Source organism: Juglans microcarpa x Juglans regia, chromosome 8S (genome assembly GCF_004785595.1).
Source record: "Juglans microcarpa x Juglans regia isolate MS1-56 chromosome 8S, Jm3101_v1.0, whole genome shotgun sequence".
Lineage (NCBI taxonomy): Eukaryota > Viridiplantae > Streptophyta > Magnoliopsida > Fagales > Juglandaceae > Juglans > Juglans microcarpa x Juglans regia.
Genome location: NC_054609.1, coordinates 16,717,470 through 16,739,991, shown reverse-complemented (window position 1 = coordinate 16,739,991; position 22,522 = coordinate 16,717,470). Strand labels below are relative to the sequence as shown.

Sequence of the window (22,522 nt, the reverse complement as noted above, 5' to 3'; positions counted from 1 at the left end):
ATAAAATGAAAAGCTTAGGGAAGAGCAAATGTTCATGTATGCTATCTTATTTATTTACTATATTCCAAGTAGCATATTTAAGTTACCCAAGTTTAATATCCCAAGATAATCTAATTTTCAGAGTGTTCTTTGTTTATATTTCACAGGAAAAAATGACTGAAAATTTCGTTCAAATTGCTGTAGTGCCATTCAAATATGAATTTGTTTTTATTTTTTTCAACCCAAACAACATCATTTCAATAAATATTTTGCACTTCTGTCTAATCATCCGAGTTATAGAAAGATTTTAACTGGCCAAAATAATTTATATTAGATATAAATATTTGAGCTTCATAATTAAACATTTTACAAGCCCGAAACTTGTATCGAGCATTACTCATATTGTGCGATTCTTTGCATTTTCTGGTACTATCTCGTTCGTATTTGACTTTCATCCTCTTCAATCAAATTGAATGGTCCAATTCTAAAGAAAGATAGATACATCATTATTGGTCTAATTTTGGAACCCATCAATGAGAAACAAGTAACAAGCTTCGATTTGATGCATCTCCCATGTTTAGAAGAAAACTTTTGAAAGATGGAGTGCTATCAAATATGTTTAGATTATGCATTAGCCAGCTACCATTGAATTCAGAGGCAAACAAACTTCATTTTCTCTCATTCTTGGAGTAAAATCTCAAAACCAAGTAGAAGAAGAAGCGGTAAAGAACTCCCCAAGCCAGCAAAATTGCGATGTCATACAAAATACCCTTGGTAATATCCATCGAAAAAAGAACATCTTCTCCGATCAACGTGCAATTGTCTCTCAGTTCTCCGAGCGCAAGCTTCTCTTCATGCCGTGGACTGATACGCACATTTCCCAAAGGACCTGGGGAAAGATCTTGGGGCTGGCCATTATAACAACTATCTCCTTTGAATTCATTTGTTAGCAATGCCTCAAACGGGTATTTGATTGCAGAGATATAATGGAGCCATTTCCAGTAAGGAGGTATCTGAGATTGCTTCAGAAAGAACCCACAAGTAAGAAAGAAGAGAGCTGTGGTTGCAATCACAACAGCATAACCAGTAATGTAGCTTGGAACAAGTGCACTAACAAGCATCACATAAGAATTAGTTGTAATGAGTGAGGCATAAAGGATTATCCAGAAGTTCAGGAGACCTCCTTTGAGATGAAGGATGAGTTTTGTGATGGCTGCAAAGGTAAAGCCTTGAACGGCAAAGAACGGAAGATACACAATGAGGGAGGAGATGACATAGGAAGAAGCGCGATATGCATTGTGGGAAGTCTCTTTGATGAAGATGAACCTTTCCTGGATGAAGGTTGGGACAGCATCATTGGAGGAAAAGAAAACAAGACAAACTGCGAAGATGTAGAAGTTGAGAAGCCGGTTGATGTCTTTGATGGTAGGATGGCCGAGGTTTCTGAATAGGGAAGATAGAATGATTGCCATAACCGCCAACACAATTTCACGTGAGAGGAAGAGCTCTGGAGTGCGGATCACGTTGAGTGCTGTGCGCCATGAGAGCACTGCAACCTCACGTAGCCATGGGTTTGCAAATTTGGGGCCATGGTGTGCCTCTTCAAGCACTTCTTCCTCCTCAAATTCCTCATAAGAATTGGGGGCATAAGATTCCATGGACCGGCTAAAGACTACGGGAGTTCTAGTGGGGTTTTGTAGAGGTGTTGGATATTGGCTTGAAACTAGGCTTCTTGCCGGAGTGTTTAATCCGGGTGTCCGGCCTGGTGTTCTGGCCAGAGTCCATGATGGTGCACGGCGAGGGGTTCCCTTTACCCCATTGTAGAGCCAAACTGGAAAATCTTTGTAAAAATGAGAAGCTAAGCGAGAATTATAGACTCCACTCTGCATGCTCATTGGTGTATGTACAGTTCTCCTCTCCAGTGAGTTGTCGAAATTCTCATCATCATCATCATCCTCAAAATATTCGGACTGTCCAGAACCTGGTTGAGGTGTCATGGGAGTTGCAGAAGAGAATGCAAGACTACGAAGGCTAAACCTGTGCTTAGGTGCATGGCAACTTCTGTAAGGCGTGCGAGGTGTCTTTGGAATGGGGGTCCTGGCCATTTGATCAGGTTTGATATCATCTCGTTGATACAGCACTAAGGGGTCTAGCCCTACAGTTGATTCATCATACTCTTTGATCACATCTAGGAGATACTCAAGGCTGTTCTCACCTTCTGGAACTGGCCTTCCAAATCCAGACAAATGAGCAGGAAGGATAAGTGGGCTCCCCATATATATCAGTTTTCCTCTGTAATTACATGTGATGGCTGAATAAGCACCAAGTCAAGCAGAAAATTAAAATAATAATAAAAAAAAAAAACAGATTAATAATTCTTTTACTTGAAGAATTTTGTTACTTACAAACTCCTTGGTGTTTAAATGCAGTAATGAATTGAGGTCCATTATAATTATGAAAAAATAAAACTTTTTCATGCCACCTGATGTGACAGGCTTTTACAATGAATTGTATGTTTCTCAAGTTCCAAGTTATGCAGGATGCACAATATCAATATGGGTTTTTCCAATTGTAGTAGGTAGAGATCAGGGTGTAAAATGTTTGTCATATTTGTGTACCTTGCAAGGACAAGGATGCGATCCAAGAGCATTTGAATTCGATATGAAGGCTGGTGGACGGTCATGAGTACTATGCTGCCACCTCTAGCTATCTCCTTTACCTTTTCTACCACATTGTATGCACTTGTAGAATCCAAACCCGAGGTGGGTTCATCAAGGAACAGGAGTGCTGGGTTATGGATTATGTCAACTCCTATGGAGACCCTCCGTCGTTCCCCTCCTGACACCCCTCTTCTCCCCTCATCACCTATATATGTATGAGTTGCAGTCTGCACGTTCATAATATCATTGACGTTGCCTTGGAGAGTGTTGAGATATAATTTAAATAATTATGTTTACCTTCTTATCCCATCAGCTTGAGTTTTTAAGATAAGTGATGGTTTAACATGGTATCAAAGTATTTCTGAGTTTGAACTGAACTTTGATTCTACAAATCTACACTTCAGTTTAACGCGGAGAGAGAGAGAGTTGTTTATACCTGCAAGCCAAGTTGATCAAGGAGCTCGTATACTCTCGTTTTCTTTTCAGTCCTGGAAATGGTAGGAGGAAGCCTGAGCTCGGCTGCAAACATGAATGTCTCAAATACTGTCAACATGGGAAAGAGCTGATCTTCTTGCATCACGTATGAAGAAATCATCTTCATGTAGCTTGTGCTAACCTGGATCATGACCAACCCGTATATATTATTAAAAATAAAAAAGAAAAGGTTCAAAAGTAGTATGAGAATTTTGTTGAAATGTTAAGGGGAAATGCAAGAGAAATATTACTGGCTTTCCATCAATTCTGACAGATCCTTCAAGACTCCCTTGTGCAATCCGACCGGCCAAGGCATCGAGAAAAGTGGATTTACCAGCACCACTAGGCCCCATGATGGCCATAATCTCACCTCCAATTGCCTGGCCAGAGATGTCACTAAGAAGATATGCTTCTTTCTTCACCATTTGACCATCCTTGTTTTGTTTCTTTATCACACTGTACGAGAGGTTTTTGAATTCAAGGCCATGCCCTGGAATCAGCTTTCGGGTTTCAGAAGGAGCAACATTTTTCCCAGAACTTATTTTGTCCGAGTCCATAAGGCTCCCAAGGCTTCTACTCGTGTCTGTTCTGCTAAAATTTGCCATTCTAGCTGTGGCAGCAACCTTTTGCCTCCTGTCGACTTTTGTCAACTTGCTGTTTCAAGAAGCTTTTTTTAAGCCTTGAGATTAAGGTGTGAAAGGGTATAAAAGGAGGAGCAGATCAGGTAGGGTATAAAAAGTGGACAAGAAGGGACGAAATGTTAAAGGTTAAAAATGAAAGAAATTATAAGATCATCATTGAGGTATCAGACGGCAAGACATGAAATGGAGAAGTTTCTGCAGGGTGGGATATCTGTCTCTCTCACTTCCCTTTGGACTTGACACTAATCTGCTTTGATCTATACGGAAGATCATGTTCCTGTTTTGTTTCTTTGTTCACTAGAGACAACTTCCCAGCTCTTTTGTTTACTTCTTTCTTTCAAGTCTGAAGGGCATAAAGCTCTAGAGTCTAGACTCAGCAGAATGTTATAAAAAACTGCCAAGTTTCTTGAGTTTGAGTGCACTGTAAACAGCTAATTAGTTTTGTATTTTTGTCGATCTCAAAGCAGATGGGCGTGGAATTTGGGATCAAATACTAACACTGACGAAGAAATGTCGAAGAAAGAGAACAAAAATATAAATCTTTCTCTCCCACTGATCTATTTCATCGAGCATGATCACCACTAGGGGTGCATGTATGTGCTTAAAAACATAGTCAGTTTGTACTTTGTTTGGCTAAATGATTTTCAGATTGAATTTTACCCAAAAAAAATAAAATTTGTGTTTATGATTTTTAGTAAACAAACTAAATTGATAAATATTAATTCCCCCCTCCAGAAATAATTTTACAAATAATTGAATTTCATGATTTCGTCCCTTGTCTACCATTAATTGTTGTCATTATATAATAAAGAGAAGTACTTTAGCCGCAAAGGAATTTCTTATCATGATGAGGATGACATTGCAGGCATCCATGCATTTAAATAAGAGAAGTGCTACAACTACAAAAAGATTTCACAAAAGTAAATTTACAAACTGCCGTAGTTTCATGTTATACGTTAGATTTATTTTAGAATAAAAATAACTTCATAATCTTACGTCTACCTTAAACAGTGCCAGATTATGAGTTTACTTTTACGAAATATCTTTGTAACTGTAGTACTTCTCTTATATAAATGCATGGATGCATGCAATGTAATCCTGATCATCATCATGATATGAATAACTTCACAAATTATGAAGGTAGAAAAAAAATTGTGGATGATATTTTCCAAGAAAGTTTAAAAGATAGCTTGATAATTAGTCAAAACGATTTTTTCATGCTGACATGATCAAGGATTCAGGTTGTCATGCTTATAATGTTAGCCCCAGTAACTGGATCAAACAACAAACGATCGAAAAACAGCATCAGGACAAGATTGAACTTCAATCCCTATTAACTACAAATATATATATACATTTGCAAAGAATCCTTAGGATCATGTATGACTACTTAGCTTTGTAATTGGAGAATTGCCCACAAGAAACGACTCTGAGTTGGTTTTGAGGACAGCTTCCTCAAATCCAACGTAACAAAACCCTACGCAAATACCCATGCATGCAATTATTTATGTAAATTAAACAAGCCGGCAATATGCGAACATGTATTCTGGAGAACCTCGCCGGCACTCCTAGAGAGATCAGACACATCTCCTTGGGAGTATTCTCCATGTCCTTTCTGATCAAATTTATTTGGTCTTGTTTTCTATATTTTGGACACACGATAATAAAAACAAGGATTGGAAGCTACAAATAGAGGATGCTAGCAGGAACTACTCAGGTTCATATCGATCAATTAAGCAATATTAATGAATGTCTGTCTCCATGCATGGCAGCTAAAGGTGAGGGCATGATGCAGGCATGCACCCTTGATCTTCTTGCATGCATATATATCCAAACAAGCTGTTGAGGCACAAACCCGAGGTGTTGGCGTGGTTCAATCTTACCATAACGTCAATGGTTGATCAATTTACTTGACTCTGTGGTCTGATTGAGCCGCGCCAATATCGCGTGCCTTTTACTCTTATATGGTGTTGTTTTGTTTTCTAAACTAATCGTGCAGGCTGAGATGAGCAGGAACTTTAAGCTACAAGATGATGATGATTATGATGGTGGTGGCACTCGAAGTTTGCTTTGCTACAATTGACTGATTTCGATCAGCCAATTGAAGCATGTAATGCTTGAGGTATGCATGGCAGGTCACTACGAATTGTATCGAAAACATGGAAGATTTTCATAAATGAATTGTTATTTGATAGTATATATGTATTTTTATAAATTAATTAACCTAAACAGAAACAATTACACAATAAAATATGCTTGATCATGTGAAGCCTTGGCAATCTAGATAATGCATGTGATCCTGTGTTCTCTACTAAGCTGTAAAGAAAGACTGAATTGATGAAATAAAAAATGCATGAAAGGATAGCACTACTATGCCCCTCAATTTGCCCACTTGGTGTGCCCCTAGTACAAATTATACTTTTCTTTGTTTTTGCTTTTTATTTCAAACATTTTTAAAAAATAAAAAAAATATCAATACACTAATAGTTACTTCTTTAATTAGTAAACAATTTTTTTTAAAAAAAAATTCAATGCATAAGTGGTCAAAATAATGAGGAAAAATGAGAGGACATACTATCATTATTCGTAAAAGAAATCCCCCCTCGGTATGTCTGAAAGAGTGACATGAGTAGAAGAATGAGGAAAAAGAATGTCATTTCCAAATAGTTTGAAGAGGTAAAAGGTAATTTTAGAGGGAATCGAGTAAGAGGTATGAATTCAGAGAGCTCAGGGCTCAGCCAACCAACTTGTGAGCTATGGAGTTTGCTGAGTGAGAAATCTTCTGAGCTGTCTGGAAAGAGAAGATCAAAAGTAGGATTGCATAGATGTCTGAGATTATAGAATAGACCCCCCCAAATCTCCATGGGTCAAAGCTGGATGTTGTAGAATGGAGATGATATGACTCTTTCTCTATGACAATTTCCTCTGGTTTCAATAACCATACATGTGAAATGATGAGCTAAGAGTTCCCTTTATAACCAAAGTTTTGATTGAGATCATGGAAATCTTGAGACCATAATCACTCAAACAAACACACATATTGATAGGATTTTGTTTTCCTCTATAATTAGTGACTCGACTGTCACATCAATGGTGTGACTCGGAACGATTTGCAAGACTCCAAAATATAAACTTCGTACAAATTACATATTGTAATTATCATTGTAATATGAATTAACATCCTAAATTATTAAATGTTTTGACGAAAAATAAATAAACGGTTGGTGAAGAAAACAAGTTTAATTCAACTATAAATTCCAACTCGATTCCTGTTGAATAAAAATTAAACGATTAGAGCTCTGATTTCCCCGTTGAAGTTGACTTATTTAGACCCCTAAATTAAAAGCCCTTCAAATACATAGTGGTAAAGAGTACAGCACCATCCCCTAATCAACTTCTAAGATTTGAAAGTAGCATTCTTAATCGGAACATAACATCAAAGTATTTAAAACATTGCAGTCATATGTTCCTATTGACACCATTACTTTCACATTAACAACACATAATTATAGAACCAAACATCTCATATACTTTATACAGTACCAACATACAGTGAGATCTTACCTTGTTTAATAAACACGTTCTCCTCGCCTCGTCTCTTGGCAATAGTCCCAGACAGCAAATTATGTTTTAATAAACACATTCGGAGCTCAAAGCCATTTTTTTTTTCACATTCTCAAATGCCAATAAAAGAAAATTAACATTCACTGTACAATTTCGTGTATGGAAATGTGAGAGCACAACAGGAAAATGTTTTTTTTACAAAAAGAAAAAATACAAAACTCATTTTCGTATGATGATGTGTGCTGTACAAAATTTGTACATGATGGATTGATAAAAGAAACACAAATCAAAGAATACAAAAGGAAGCTATTGACTCACTCACAACACTTACGGCTACTAAACAAATTTCTAAACTATATGGAAATGAGAAGCGAAATGGGGAAGGCCAGATCAGAAAGAATGAAATGAATAGGAAACAAACAAAAACAAGAAACAAAAAGGCTTCACCATTTACATCTTAGGAGCAAGGGAGACATGGATGTTCCTACATGGATTGCCTTTACCAATGCCACGAAATTGAACAGACTCTCTTCAGAGAACCACCTGATCTTCCATGTTACACAGCCTGAAGCTTTCTTCTCATCATTGATTGATGCACCCTCCGTGTTGGCTTTGGCAGAGGGGTAGAACTCTGATGCGGTACATTTAAGAGCTAGGGTCACACACCGACTCTCTCTAGCCTCGATGACCTGGAAATGAAGTTAATATGTAAATTAACATCTTTCTCCACACATCCACTTCTCCGGGTAGAGAGAGAGACAGACGAGGAAAATCTGTCTGAAGTAACAAAGGAAGGAAAACCACAATGAAAATTGAGCTTGAAGCATAGAGCATATAGACTATTAAAAAGAAATCACCATGTTTGTGATTTACTAAGCATGGTATGCATAAATTTTTGGCTACCATCTATCATATACATCATCCTCCCAATGATGGCTCAACAAGTTTTGTTTCTTCGATTGGTAATGGCTCAACAAGATATTGGCTAACAAAGAGAGAAATAAAAATGAATCACGACAATCCCCAATAACATGCTTTATCAGCAAAACAGAGAACATGGTATGTCGAACCAGAAACGTGGTAGAATCTAAGATTATGGGAAAAAAAAAAACAATGATTTTTTAGATATGAATTGCAGTAAGTGATGTATGAACCTGGAACATGAACATAAATGTAGGCAAACTACAAACGAGTCAGCAGAGAAAATAGTGTTCTTGTTAGTTATCAATTAAGGGTCGCGACAATGTTATTCCATTGAAGCCTGAACAGTATATTAACTAAGAATTCAAGTCAATGATCACGATGTAAATCTATAAGATGTTTCATCAACACAAACACACATGCACCACAAATGAAACCAGAAATGCAATCAAATAATCATGCCAAAGAAAATCAAGATAATGTTTCTTATCACATGAGGTATATGATGTACAAGATTTGGCAGAACTAAATGTAGGCAAAATCTTAAGGAAGCCTTCGTAAATTTAGTAAGTTACCATCTCAGATAAGTCAACAATGGAGCAACATGAATCAAGTGAGAAATATGGAGGCAAAGATGAATCCATTGAAAGGGAGCTGAAGTGCACAAGGTCTTCAACACACACAAGCAGATGCCTTCCAATCACAAATAGTGATCTTGAAAGCCATTTATCCTCTGTTGCATGTTAAAAGATTAAGCATCACCTAAATTAAGAATATATGCTTGTGCAAAAGAAATCATACAAATATAAACTTATTTCACAGATATCCATGATCTCTTTAAAAAGTAGGATGTAAATTCAAACAAAAAAATTAAAATTAAGAGTGGATAACTATTCTCTGAAACTTAGTGAAATGGGACCGCTAGGTTTCTTTCATGTGCAAAAACAATCCATTCCTCCCTAGAAGGGTGTTTCTCCTGTATACTTCTATGTACTTGGGTTATGCCTTTTGCACTTTTTAAAAAAGTTTTCGTTACATATTAAAAAAAGAAAAAAAAAAAAAAAAAGAGAATTTTATGGAAGGGCTACCAAATACAATCACAGAGGCCAATTCAGCACCTGCAATGTGCACAGGAAAATCATCTATTAAAACTGTGTTTTTTCAGGACAAGTTCCAAAACATGCGTGATTTAAGCCTGATCCTTGATGTGTATTATGTTTGTTAATTATTCCAAAATATTTTAAAAGCCTTCACATATTCTCTTAAAAAATCCTTCCTATTACGATTTTTTTACTAAATAACATCAATGAATTTTATTATAGGCACAAGGGATGCTACCCAAGTACATGGGGGGTTTAAATAGGAGAATGACAAGTAAAAAGGGGAGTGGGAACATCAGAAATTCTATAAGAAAAACTCAATCAGAATTTCTTGCAGCACTCAGAAATCCACTTTCAATGGATGACTGAACTATCTCACAACATGTTCAGGTACATTGCCATACATCATAACCAAGGTCAACTAGTGAGAAGTAAACCTTCATTGGCGGTGCGCCTGAATAGCACCATAGAGTATTGGAAGATGTTCACTTTTGAACCTCCATATATTTGTTTCTCAAACAATTCAACCTGGACCTGCTCCAAACTGCCATTTAAATTTCCAAAACCAGTCTATCATAACAAAGAAATGGAAAAATGCATATATAAACTACTAATTTTGAAGCTAGACAAATATAACATGGAAAAGTACTGCCAAAGCAAGGTTTGGAACTGTGTTTTATGCCATCAATCACCTTCGTAAAGAACAATGATCATTTTCTGGATGTAAATCAAACACTTTCAAGGTACTAAATAATTGCCTTGACTTCTCGATGCTTCTAGTTATAAACAGGTATGCTGAATCCCTGTCAATGCACAACCTAACCCACAAAAAATAGAGTTTTAGAAAATTTATAGCTTATGTGATTGATAAAAGCACAAGAAATCACTAACCTCACAACCTGAAGTCCAACACCAACTGAAACCTCTCTAATATCTTCCATTTTATGGCAACCTACTAAACTTAAGATAGCTCCTGCATAAGCCACTTCGGCAGTCATTAGGCTGAAAAGCATAGGCACAAGAGAGCACCAAGTAATTGACATTATTTACAAAACAAAAGAAAGTTATTCCTCCTGCAAAGCTTCAAAACCTGACCTGATCCATCACCTGAAATACCAATAAGCAAAATATACAACTTGTTTTCACTGCTCATTACCAGAATCACTTCTCTGCATCTGGAACAAGGAAGATAAATATCATCAGAATAAGAATTTCTATAAGATACACAACTTAATAATTATGGATAGTGTTTAGTTCATTGAAGAGGCCAATATGACAAATATAATAAGTGAAATATATATTTATAAGTAAAAGTAACTTTATTGAAGAGAATGAAATAGGCATTGCCCAAGTACACAGGGAGTAATAAGTGAAATGAATAACCTTCACAGAAACAATATCTTATAGAACAGAATCCAAGTAAGTATGAATTAGACAATAGAGATATCAAATTTCTTTAAAGTATACTTTAGAGATTACAAAGCTCCAATGCAGACGTATCTTACTGATCTTTAGAACTTAAGAAGACAGTTTACAGGTGAAAATATAGCACCTGATATTGCCCCATGGAGTACAGAAATTATGAGGGTAGTTCTTGGTATCAATTGCAAAATTCTAAAATAAAAGCCATTAACTTGTACCACTGAAGCACCAAATAGAATCACCCACAAATCCATCTAATATAAACAGAAATAAGAAAATTAGTAGCTAGAAAATTATGAACTTAAGAAGAATCTTTAAGTGCCAAACTTATGCACAATGTTGTTGTAGTTATTAGCATGTACCATGTCCATTCCTACATACACTCGGCAGAGTCTAGCTATGAATAAATCAACTCTAAATATCAGGACAGAATATTTTTTTTTTTATAAGTGCAGGACAGAATATAGTAAGATAGAAACAGGAAACATTTATAAAGTTCTCCTAAAAAACAGTAATAACTTTTTTTATAAGAGATGCATAGGACCACAGAAACAACCATATCAACAAGAATAGTGAAAAAAAAAACCATTAGTAATCATTAACAAAAATTTTAAAAACATGATACTACACGGATTTCCTCTTTTTGTTTTGTTTTCGCATTTTCGCAGGTGTCAGAAAGACCTGCCTAGTCCATTCATTTACCTACCATTTTTTTTTATGAGTATTTTCCTACCATTCATTATTTTTTTTAAAGTATTTTCCTACCATTCATTATATCATATAATATTTATGTTTATAAGTATTATAACATACTAATATTCACCTTTCTCCATATTTGGACTCTGGCTCAAGTACACAATCACAACACAAATACTGTCGACAAGTTTCACGAATGCTAGATTCTGCAATATTTGTATTGAAAAAATTCTCAATAAAATCAGCACTCCAAGAAGATGAGCACCAAGACCCTGGAAATTTATAAGAATCATCAATTGGTGGGGCTACAATTGCTTTTTTCCACTTCTCTTCCATATGAATAACTTCCTGGAATTCGCTGGTATATGAAATTTGTTTCCCTTGTTCATTTTCGATTGCAGCTCCATGAACTCCACAAATATCCAAATTGCCATCTGATTTGAATGACAATTCTGTCCCACCAACCACATTATTCTCCCCTAGTAGTGGAATTACTTTTTTCTTCAATTTCCTTTGGCTTTTTCTCTTCTCAAAATAATCAGCCTCTTGGTTGACATAACAAGAAACTTGATCATCAAGAGTATCAGCAGTAGGAAAATCATTGCAATGTGATTCCAAGAACCGTTCTGAATTTGAAAATTTGTGCATACTAGAGGTCTGGTCAACAAAAGAACAAGACGTGCCATTTTCTCTTACATGAGGAATTTCATGACTTAGGTGGTCAAAATCCTCCTCGACATCAAAAGAAAATGAGTGGCCTTCAGCACTTCTAGCATAAGCTTCATTCAGCGACTTATCAACAGCGACTATTGATTCACAGAAATCATCATCACTACAGCTGGTATTACTATCAGATGATGCTGGTGAATAAGACTCTGCAGATAGTTGCAAAGTTTCTTCGACTAAGTTGTGGCGACGATGTAGAATGTCCTCTTGATAATGAGGGGGAGATGAAGGGAAAGGAGAGGGTGAATGAGACACTAACATATCATCAGTGGCTGGTAATGGTGACATGATGACATTTTCAAACACCCCATGAACACCTTGGACAGCAAAGATATCAGGGTGTGAACTTTTAGCTTGCAGAGAAATAGTAGTAATCCCGTCATGTGAATAAGATTTTGGATGCTCCTCTTTCAGATCAATTCTCCCCATTCCAGCCAAAGAAAACCGACTACCATTCCCCAGGAAACTAACTTGACTAAAGTATGGGTTAGCAGGCAAACCAGTAGACATATCTGCAAAGGAATTATCAGATTCTAAAACATTTGTACTACTATCATCTCCAGAAGCTTGGACAGAGTCAGAAACATATCTCGAACTATCACCCAGATACCATTTGCTTGGCTTTCCTTTCATATAATTCTCTTTTTCGTTATGCAATGTTGCCCCATAAGATTTAGATCTTTCCACAAAATTCTCAGAAGCATGATCCATCCACACCCTTAACTCCCGTAACCAAAGAACAGAACGCTCTTTCTTCATGAGTTCAACTCTATTCATTAAATCAACAATTTCAGCTTCGGCATCGGACATGACAGCCTCTTCTCTGCTCTGAATATCAACATCACATGATACAGACTCTTGGTCAGAACATATATATGTGTTCTCTTCTTCCTTCTCAATAGAAGCAAGTCGAGATGCCTTTCTCTGTAAAACATAACACCATGAGATGACGGCCTACATCAATACTAATACAGAAGAAGCATAAGCAACATACTAGTGCCAAAATTTAAAGATATGGAAAAAAAATATGAGAAATGCTTTGGGTCCCCAATTTGTGCCCCGAATGGCTTTTTTTTTTTTTTTTTAACTTAGTGATTAAGGAAGTGTTTTTTAATGATGTTGTGAATTTTTTATTTTTTTTAAATGTTTATGATGATTAAAAAAAAACATGAAAAAAAGAAAAGAAAAATAAAAAAGTGAAATACACTATTCGGGACACTTCTTCGGGCCACTTTTTCGGTGGCTGTAGTACCACTGAAAAAATATTAAACTAAAAAAAAAGTTGCATGCTTAAGAATTGAGATGTGGGGCAAGTGCAATTTATCCCATTGAACTTCTTTAACGGGGGAAGAAGAGCAGGGTCAAGCATCACTTAATTTTTTATATTAAAGGTTAAAAAATAAGCACCTTTAAAATAAAAGTTTAATGTGATCCATCGAAACCCAAATCTCATTGTGTCTCGAAACTATTCTTTAAAACCCAATGATTGATTTGCACAGATCCTCGTTAAATTTATAAATGCATACCCGTCTTCGGTAAATACTCCCATCTTCTCTAGCTTCATCTTTTGCAGGAGAATAAAATCCAAAGGTGGCAGGTCGCTTCTGCCTGCTGGCAATGATAATTTGACGTTTCCAGAACTCTCTGGTGCTGATGTGCTTATCATCTAACTTCAACTAATCAGCATACAATAGCAGGGGCAACAGAATAGTGAGTTTAGCAGGGGTGCAAAATTGAGGAAAGAAGCATGAAATGCTTGCTATAAACATTATGATTCATTAATTCCACCGAACGCGACAACGTAGTATATCAAAGTTCAAAAGCAACAAGAAGAAGTCGCAAAAGATAAATCTATAAACTATGTCTTACTTTATCTAAATGATTGAAAAAGCTGAATACTTGGGCTCTATACCATCGGGCACAACATAATGGATTTCCTTCCAACCATAGGCTTCGTAGAGAGGGAAGGCACCCAAGGAACTCTAACTCTGAAAAATTGGAAATTAAATTGTAGGAAACATCAAGCCCTTCAAGTGACTTCAGATTCTCAATCCCATGCAATGTCGCTAGAGCATTGTTCCTCAAAACAAGTTTAACAATACGACAGGAGACCTGCATAGTCCAAATCATTGGTAAATGAGTCCAGAGCTAATTCCTAAATTAAAAATGTAAAGCAAAAGGCATACTAGCTGGCACTCACACTATAAAGCTCAATGCATAGCACCATCGGTAGCTTTCCAAGCTAAAAATAAAATGATGTAAAAATCCAGCTAAGTAAAATAAAATTAAACCTCGGAAGTTATTAACATTCCCAGATTTTTCATGAGTAATAAGACTTCATTAAAAGGCACAATCCAAGTACACAGGAAGTATGCAAGAAATACACCTATCTAGAAGGGGATAAAGATAGAAGAAAATCATGAAAGTTAAGCCCATTAAAGTCTATTGAAGCTGTCCGCCGGAAGAAAGTATTGATGAATTAGCATTTCAAGATAAAAGTTGATAATCTAATACCATAGAAACGGAATTTTGGTCTCACGCCATTCAACAAAAAATTAAAAAAAAAAAAACATAGTCGTGTGAGCAGAACATCTTTAGCATAACCAATGGGCTAGTGATGCATGAGGACCAACACGATACACAAATACCAAGATTAAGGTCCCAAAATTCTCCTTGTCATCAAGGCGTCGGTAGAGTTTAACCATAGATCCCAAGCATTCAAACAGCTTTAAAAATAGTATGGAGTAAAGCTAAGAAACAGCAGATTAGTGAAATGCAAAATGCATTAAGCATGATGCTGCAGCTGTGGTTAATTACTTAATAGAGCTCTACTAAAGAACTCAAAATAGGTTCCATCCACAAAACAACAACAAGCCTAATTCAGTTCAAGCTCCACACACTAAGCAAATTTCCCTTTCCTGCACGTCAACTACCCTGGAAGAAGCCTTAGTCAATGTCCTTGAGTTCAAATTTTCACTTCCTCACTTGGTTGCCAAAATAGTCCGAATAAGCTTTTTCTGTTCTTTTTCCCCTTCTCTTAGATTGAAATACTCTACAAGAACTTCTAGATGAATCAAGCTTTAGTCTTCCACAAATGAATTTTCCATTTGCAACTATAATCTTGAATAACTAGCTAAAAGTAATCCTGAAAACCAAACACTCAAGATGAGTAGATATGGGCTAGAACACCTTGTGAACTCTAAACAATATATATGTATATATATGTATGTATGCATGCATGTATGTATGTATGCATGCATGTATGTATGTATGTAGAAGCAGACCTCTTTGATCAAGAATTTTACGGGCAACAAGTTGAAGAAATGACCTAAAAATGTAATTTCAGGCTATGAATCTTTTTTTTACACAAGTCAATTACTCTTAAGTAAATACCTCATTGAAGTATGTAATCGATCTTAGGTGATTAAAACCAAGATCCAGGTGCTTCAATTTGGCACACTTGCAAAGATTATCCACTTTTGCAAACTTGTTCCGGCTAAGATCAAGAGTTTCAACAGCAGGAAGAAGTTGCAAAGACTCGTCCATGAGAATCAAGCCATTACAAGCACATGAAACAAAGGACAACCGGTTCCATTGAGGAGAGCCCTTTATCTCGGCAATTCTGCTCGCAAAGACATGCCGTAGAGCATCCTAAATTACATGCAAGTTCAAAGAAAAAATAATTAGGCCCTAATCGCCCAGCCGATTAACAATATCGTTAAATTAACGTATCAGGCGAAAAAAAAGATTAAATCCAAAAAGAGAAAACTTTCATTCCACATTTACACAACTGAAAAGTAAATTGGTAGTATTAAATTTTACTGAAATAATTGCATCTTTAAATCACTGATAAAAAAACTAGGAAAGTATAAACTCCAAAAACTTCAGCATCTGAAATTCATACTTTTCACTTACAGGTACTAATAAGCAAAACAGATGTCAAAAAGAGTGATTACATTCGAGTTAATACCCGTCACATTTAGTTTCATTCCAAAACCAAGCTCAAAAGCATTTCTATGAATCATTGCATAGTATATAAGAAATCTAATTCCCGAATCCAAATTCCGTTGTACTTATTACTTTTCCATTCCGTAACTCTCAAGCAAGAATGCAAACAAACAAACTCACAGTAGAATTGTGGCATATGATTTTTTCCAAAGTGTGCCTCAACTCCAACAACCCTCGGGCAGCGGAGGTGGACAAATCGCAGCCCCTAAGCTCCAGAACCCTCAGCCTCCCGAACGGACGCAAAGAGAGCGGTGTGGGATCCCGAGAAGGCGGCGTAAGCGCCGAGACGACCTTGAGCGAAGGAATCAGGCGGAGAATCCGGCGGAGCTGCTCGAGCGCGCGGTGGTCTCCGAGGTCCGACACGTAGGCGCGGAGGTAGTCGATGGGCGCACCAGCCAGTAGGCTCTCGAGCTCGTTCAGCGCCTCCAGGCGCGACTGTGCGTAGTGCAAGCCCGCCGGGTTGAGCTTCAGAACCATGGCACCGTCGAGCAGCGGACCAGCCTGCTCGTCGACGAATTCCACCAGCTTCTCCAGGTACCTATCCCCGGTCACAATCTCCATTCCCCCTCGGCGATCCTTTCCGTACCGAATCTACGCGTTCTATTGAGGAAAATACATAAGGTAGGTAGGTAATCTTCCGTTTAGACTACAAAAATACATGTGTATATATATATATATATATATATATATATATATTCCTATGTAAAGAAACAGAATCTCAGAGAGAGAGAGAGAGAGAGAGATTGAGAAATGGAGGAAATACTAGAGAGAGAGAGCGAAAGGGGGTTTCGGAGGGATTGGGGAGAGAGAAACGGCCATGGCATTCACGCGGAGATCAGAGAGAGAGAGGGCGAGAGAGAGAAGGGGTATAATGATTGCGTTTAGACTCTGTCGTTTTGGAAATTTGTATTTAACAAAATAAAGATATGACGAAGACATATGGGGGAAGACACCTGGCATGCGTGTACTGAACGGTTCCGCTGAACCGTTAGCTTTTCCGGTTCGTCGTGATATGTAGCCAGGATTTTTGTTTTTGGTTTCCAGAACCGCTTCTAAGGGGTCGGTCCAATAATCCAGTAATAATAGCCCTCTACTTAGGTCTTGACACTTCAGAAAACACACTAAAGGAACGGTAGACTCGTGCGCATGGGATAGAAAGGCAACGCGGAGACTGAACTCCGGAGGAAACTATGATTTAAGGAGGCCTTGAAGATGGCGAAGAAGATGCAGATAAACGATAGTCTGATGAGCAGAAGAGCTGTACATCCAACGTTTGGAAACGACCTGAATCACCGGGAAGTCTCATATAGGAAGCCGAGGGCGAGTCATTGAGCCATAACCCAAGAGGGCTTTCTTTTCCATAATTGTACTGCATTATGGCCCTGTATACCAAAGGAATCAAACCCTCCATTTTCACTCTATTGTTTCAGACAGAGAGAGACCGATCTAGCTAGAGAGAGATTTTTTTGCCTGTTTTAGATGGTGTTTAGGAGAAGGGGGATGTGGGATTGGTTTAAAAGAGGTTGAACCTTCGCGACCGTGTGCCACCAGAACGCCGAGCAAACATCCACCGCCACCAGTCCACCCCCAGGGCCAGCTTCCAGAACGCCGAGAAGACCAGAAGTGTTTGTGGGGCCTTCATGCTTTCCTAGATAGAAACAGAGTGTTCTCTTTATGAATTTTCTAGTCCATTTCCATTTACTGACTGTGCAATCTGGGATGCATTTGTTTGGTGTTGCAACATGAGGAGGAAAATGTTCTCTTATCTTGTTCCTTATATTATTTCTAAAAAGAAGACTAATTGTTTGAGAAGTTCTTGTAACTTTGACAACCTGATCTGCTTTGTTTCCCACAGAAGAATATTATAACAAGTAGCTATGAAGGTGAATTCTTGGTTATAAACTTTAGCAGTAGTCGAGTGATGATTACGTCCATGATTGACTTGATCTTCATGAAGGATCATGTTCATCGGCTTTTTTGTAATTCATGAAATTATTATTCTATGCTTTGCGCAACAAAATATTCCAGGGGGCCACTAATCCAGTTAGGGGCAAACATGCCTGCAAGAGCAGAGCGGGTGTCAAGGTTTGGCGTGGATCAACATTTAGGGTAAGGCATACCAGAGAAAAAAATTCAACTGTGATTGGCCTCTCGCAGCTTCAATAGCAGAGTCGGTGAATGGCCTGGAGATAGACAGAGCTTCGAGAGGGGCGTCGAGGCATCGAGACTGTGTCGCGAGAGGGGCGTGCAAGAGTTAAATCAGAGAGAGGGGGGGGGGGGGGGGGGGGGGGGGGTGGGTGTGCGAAAGGGAACGTGCGACGGTGGCGAGAGAGGGGTCGAGGCTGCAAGAGGCAAATCAGAGAGGGGATGCGAAATGGGAAGGGATTTCGAGTGTGCGAAGTGGGAGTGTGGGGGGAGGAAAACAGGAGGGGGGGTTGGACATGGAAAGGGATTTCGGGAAAAGGGGTGGTTTCAAATCTAATGCAGTGCGTCACACGATTCTTGTAGTAGAACGCTTATGTGTCACAAAATTATTGGTGGGCTGTTATCTCCCTAAGTTAAATCCGACCGGTTTGCAGGTATTCTTTTTGATTTTCCGTTTCCTTCTTGAAAAATAAAGAGAATACATTCTAGCCGATCCGGCTGAATATCCTCATATAACAACCTACTAATAGTTTTTAGACATATAGGCTTTCCACCACAATTAGTGTAAACCATCACTACATGGAATCATCGATAAAGAGACAGCTCGCGCGAAACAAAACCCCTCCCCCCTCCCCTTCCCCTGCGTGAAATCGGCCCCTCCCTTTCACAGCAGCTCGCAGCCCATTCGAGCATATATTCACAGTGCCCCCCTCCCCTTCCCCTAGGCGAAACATCCCTTCCCTTTCACAGCAACTCGTAGTCCCTTCAGAATAGCGACACAGCCCCTTCGAACAGATCTGCGCAACCCCTTCTCAACTCGTAGCCATAGAAATTGTGTTAGAGACCTTTTGCTTTAGTGTTTGGTAAAAGTTCTAAGAACAAAAATTATTAGCAAATTGGAGAAAATTTAAAAATATTTATGATCATATTGTTGATTTTACATTGTATTAGCATGTAGATGGGTGCATGTGATTTTTTGTTTTTGTTTTTTCCTTTGAAAACCTAAAATCTCATGTTGTATGTTTGGTTACTAGTACTTTATAACATTATTATAAGGTATCCTCTGGAGTTTCATTTCTATGAACCTGTTTTATTTTTTTGCAAGCGAATGATGCAGATACACATTTATTTGGCCTAATAAAAAGCAACTTTTCATTTATTTGGTTTCTCAAGTGGTAGAGTTTAATACAAGACCCCCCTTGCAACACTTCTGCATTACCATGTAACTAAAAGTGCATACATGCAATCATATTTGTGCTGAGTAAACAACTCACCTTAAATTCATTTGCCCTCCACCTCACTTGCTCAAGAAGTTGCATCATCTGAAATACAGAGGGATGCTTGTGCAAAGATTCGATATACTAAGATAAGCGAGCAGCTTTTAATTAGAATGGTGGTGGTGGACTGGTGGAGGTGGATGTGAGTGGTGGAAGTCTGGTCGGCGTTGAAAGATTTTGGTGGAAGTCTGGTGGGCAATACTTGAAGTCAGCTTCTCCTCAGTTTCCTATCTTATTTTCCCTTTACCCTTTTCTATCACATGTGACTGAGTGTAGTGTGATTTTGGTGTAATTTTTTATGTGTCCTGATTTTAATTAAAGGCTATTAGTAGCTGAAAATTAGCCAAACCACTTAGAAGCAGATCTATTAATCTTTTATATTTGCTTATATAGAAATTTCAATGATATTGTTTTATGGGTTATTCTCAAGCCTGTGTAAAACCACATTAATTACATTATTTAAATGTTAAATTTAATTTGCAAGATTTAGATTTTAAAATTTATTTTTAAAATAAAATTATGTCATGTAATTATTTTATTATGTGTGTTTTATATATCGATTTGTAAATATAATTTTATTTTTTATTAGTTTTTCTTAAAATTGTGAGTGAGGGAAAATAGGAGGATGTTTGTTTAAGTAGTTTTGAGTGTTTTTAATAAACCACATTGCATCATATGGTGGTACCACGCCAAGTGGGTCATCTGATACATAAATTTCTGATGACTAAGTAGCATTATTCATAATCTATTATCTTATTTCAGTCTTAAAATAAAAGAGTAGGAGATAATTGCCTATCTATTATGAGTGAAAATATTTTCATCTTTTGCCATGAAAGTAGTTATCTAGTTTTTATTTACAACTTCCAAAAGGTAAAAAAAAAATTTGATATTTCATTAAGAAAAATTCTACTTGTAATCTCCTGCACTACAAACTAACATGTGATTTGTAATTTTTATCCTTCTAATTAAACACATGCATATTGTTGTGTAAACATGTGTATTTAAATAGAAGGATAAAAATAATAAATTATATATTGATATGTAGTGTAGAGATGATGAATATCATTTCTCATATAAGAAACCATCTAACTGTTAGGAACACTCGTTCCATTTTTTCATGAATTAAAATGTTTGTTACATGATTGACCTTTCGTGATATGGGTTTGGACCTAAAGTGGAAATTCCAAATTCGGGTCTTTCAAGTGAATTTTTTTTACAGCATTTAATACTCAAATAAATATTATACAATGGGAATTGAGAAATGATTTAAATATAAAGAGATCCATCTAAAGATCTTATCCAAATTTTAAGGCTTAAAATAAAAAACAGATTAATACAAAAAGTATATTGTACATAGCTCCGAAGAGATTCTATAAAAATAAATTTACAAATTGTCATCATATAATATGTTAAATCTACTTTATAATAAAAATAATTTTATAATCTAATGTACTACATCAAATCATGTCAGTTTGTAAATTTATTTTAAATCCAGAAATCTACATCAACATGTAATAGGAATATTATTGGAAGAGTATGTTGCATGTTATTTGCACGAAAAAAAAAAGGAAAAAGGCAAGAAATTGGACTGAAATTATTTTGGCTGTCAACTTCAATCAGTAATTGTTTTAAGATTTTAGGCCTGTTTGGATACAAAGGTCATCTTATCTCATCTAATTTTAACTAATAATTTCATTACTATTCACAAATCATCTCATCTCACTATCCAAAGAGACTTGTAGGTGGAAAGGAAAATATAAGGCCCCTTGTGTTTTCGAAGATACACCCAAAACTTTGAAAACCTTAAAACCAGTTTTCGTACGGTTAGATAGTTTCCGAAAACAAACACAATTTTATCCCAAGTTTTCATCTCAGTAGTTCTCTCCCTTCACTCAACACTGTTCACTGCTTTCCATTGTGCGAATCTCGCAGTCTGTCTCCTCTCTCCCGTAAGTCCCATTTCAAACTGGCAAGCAGTGCGAATCTTCTTACACCAAGCCATCCCATCTCACAAGATTTCGATTCCATCTCTCTCGGGAAGATCTGATTCTGGTGCATCCCTCCGCTGCCATCTTACACCTCGCCATTCAGATTTCCTTCCAAACGACATCCCAAGAAAAGCTCATCTCCAAGGAGTATCGAACTTTGTCCAGAACCTCTATGGTTCTTGCCGTGCGAATCTCCCATGTTCCCCTACCCATCACTAAATTGATTGCCGCGAAGTCGTCTTCTCCCCTTGAAATTTCTCGAAGCAGCCTACATATACGAAAATACCGAAAGCTGCCAAAACCCCCCGCTCATCCACCACGGTTAGGTGCTGCAACATGGGTTTATCTCTCAAAAACAACTGCCATAAACGCTCCCTCACCATCCTCTCCAAGGGCAGCAAGGGTCCGACAACGAGGTCATACCAGGTATTGTTTTAGGAACCCTCTAATATTTGTTTTTTTATATGAATAATTTTTGCAAATATCTTGTTTATTGTTGGTGATTAATACATTGGACTGATTTGTCTGTGGTTGTGGATCGATTAGTGGTTGTTGGATGTTTTGGGTTTGAATGGACTCTGTTGTGTGTTTGAATTTAAAAGGGTCTAACACATATCACCGACCAACTGATGGGCAGATAAAAACCCTATTACCAATCAGCTTGTCTTTAATATCTGCATTAAAAACTTGATGACCACCAAATACCAAAATAATTTAGCAAAGTTACAATTATTGGCAGATTATAGGACCAAGAATTGAAAAAAAAAATATTATTGGTTGGTGGGATTGGAGCGGAGGGAGGTGTGAAGTTAATTGGAATCCTCTAAATTTTGCTTTCATGTGCCTGTTTTGATGACAATTTGGTGATCCCTATGAATTTGTTTTCCTCTAGAGAAAAACAAATTCATAGGAGAAGGAAGA

At 37.2% G+C, this 22,522-nt stretch overlaps 2 protein-coding genes across 9 annotated transcripts; both read right to left on the bottom strand.

Annotated features, from left to right (window-relative positions):
• Positions 1 to 339: 339 nt before the first annotated feature.
• On the bottom strand, positions 340 to 5,362 carry LOC121244276 (ABC transporter G family member STR-like). The gene is made up of 5 exons (XM_041142288.1): positions 5,310 to 5,362; positions 3,365 to 3,767; positions 3,076 to 3,255; positions 2,598 to 2,866; positions 340 to 2,271 (listed from the first exon to the last, which is right to left on the bottom strand). The coding sequence occupies exons 1-5, from the start codon at positions 5,360 to 5,362 to the stop codon at positions 648 to 650; spliced, it is 2,529 nt and encodes an 842-aa protein (XP_040998222.1). The 3' UTR covers positions 340 to 647.
• Positions 5,363 to 7,522: 2,160 nt separating this feature from the next.
• Positions 7,523 to 17,074, bottom strand: LOC121244320. Of its 8 annotated transcripts, XM_041142327.1 has the most exons (12): positions 16,312 to 17,074; positions 15,577 to 15,834; positions 14,384 to 14,425; positions 14,053 to 14,295; positions 13,710 to 13,859; positions 11,585 to 13,107; positions 10,435 to 10,514; positions 10,231 to 10,312; positions 10,032 to 10,157; positions 9,777 to 9,883; positions 8,815 to 8,972; positions 7,523 to 8,007 (listed from the first exon to the last, which is right to left on the bottom strand). In XM_041142327.1, the coding sequence occupies exons 1-12, from the start codon at positions 16,750 to 16,752 to the stop codon at positions 7,762 to 7,764; spliced, it is 3,456 nt and encodes a 1,151-aa protein (XP_040998261.1). In that variant the 5' UTR covers positions 16,753 to 17,074; the 3' UTR covers positions 7,523 to 7,761. The 8 variants fall into 8 exon arrangements, 6 of the variants coding, with proteins under 6 accessions (XP_040998261.1, XP_040998263.1, XP_040998262.1 ...); XM_041142329.1 differs by lacking the exon at positions 10,032 to 10,157; XM_041142328.1 differs by lacking the exon at positions 14,384 to 14,425.
• Between the last annotated feature and the right edge of the window lie 5,448 nt (positions 17,075 to 22,522).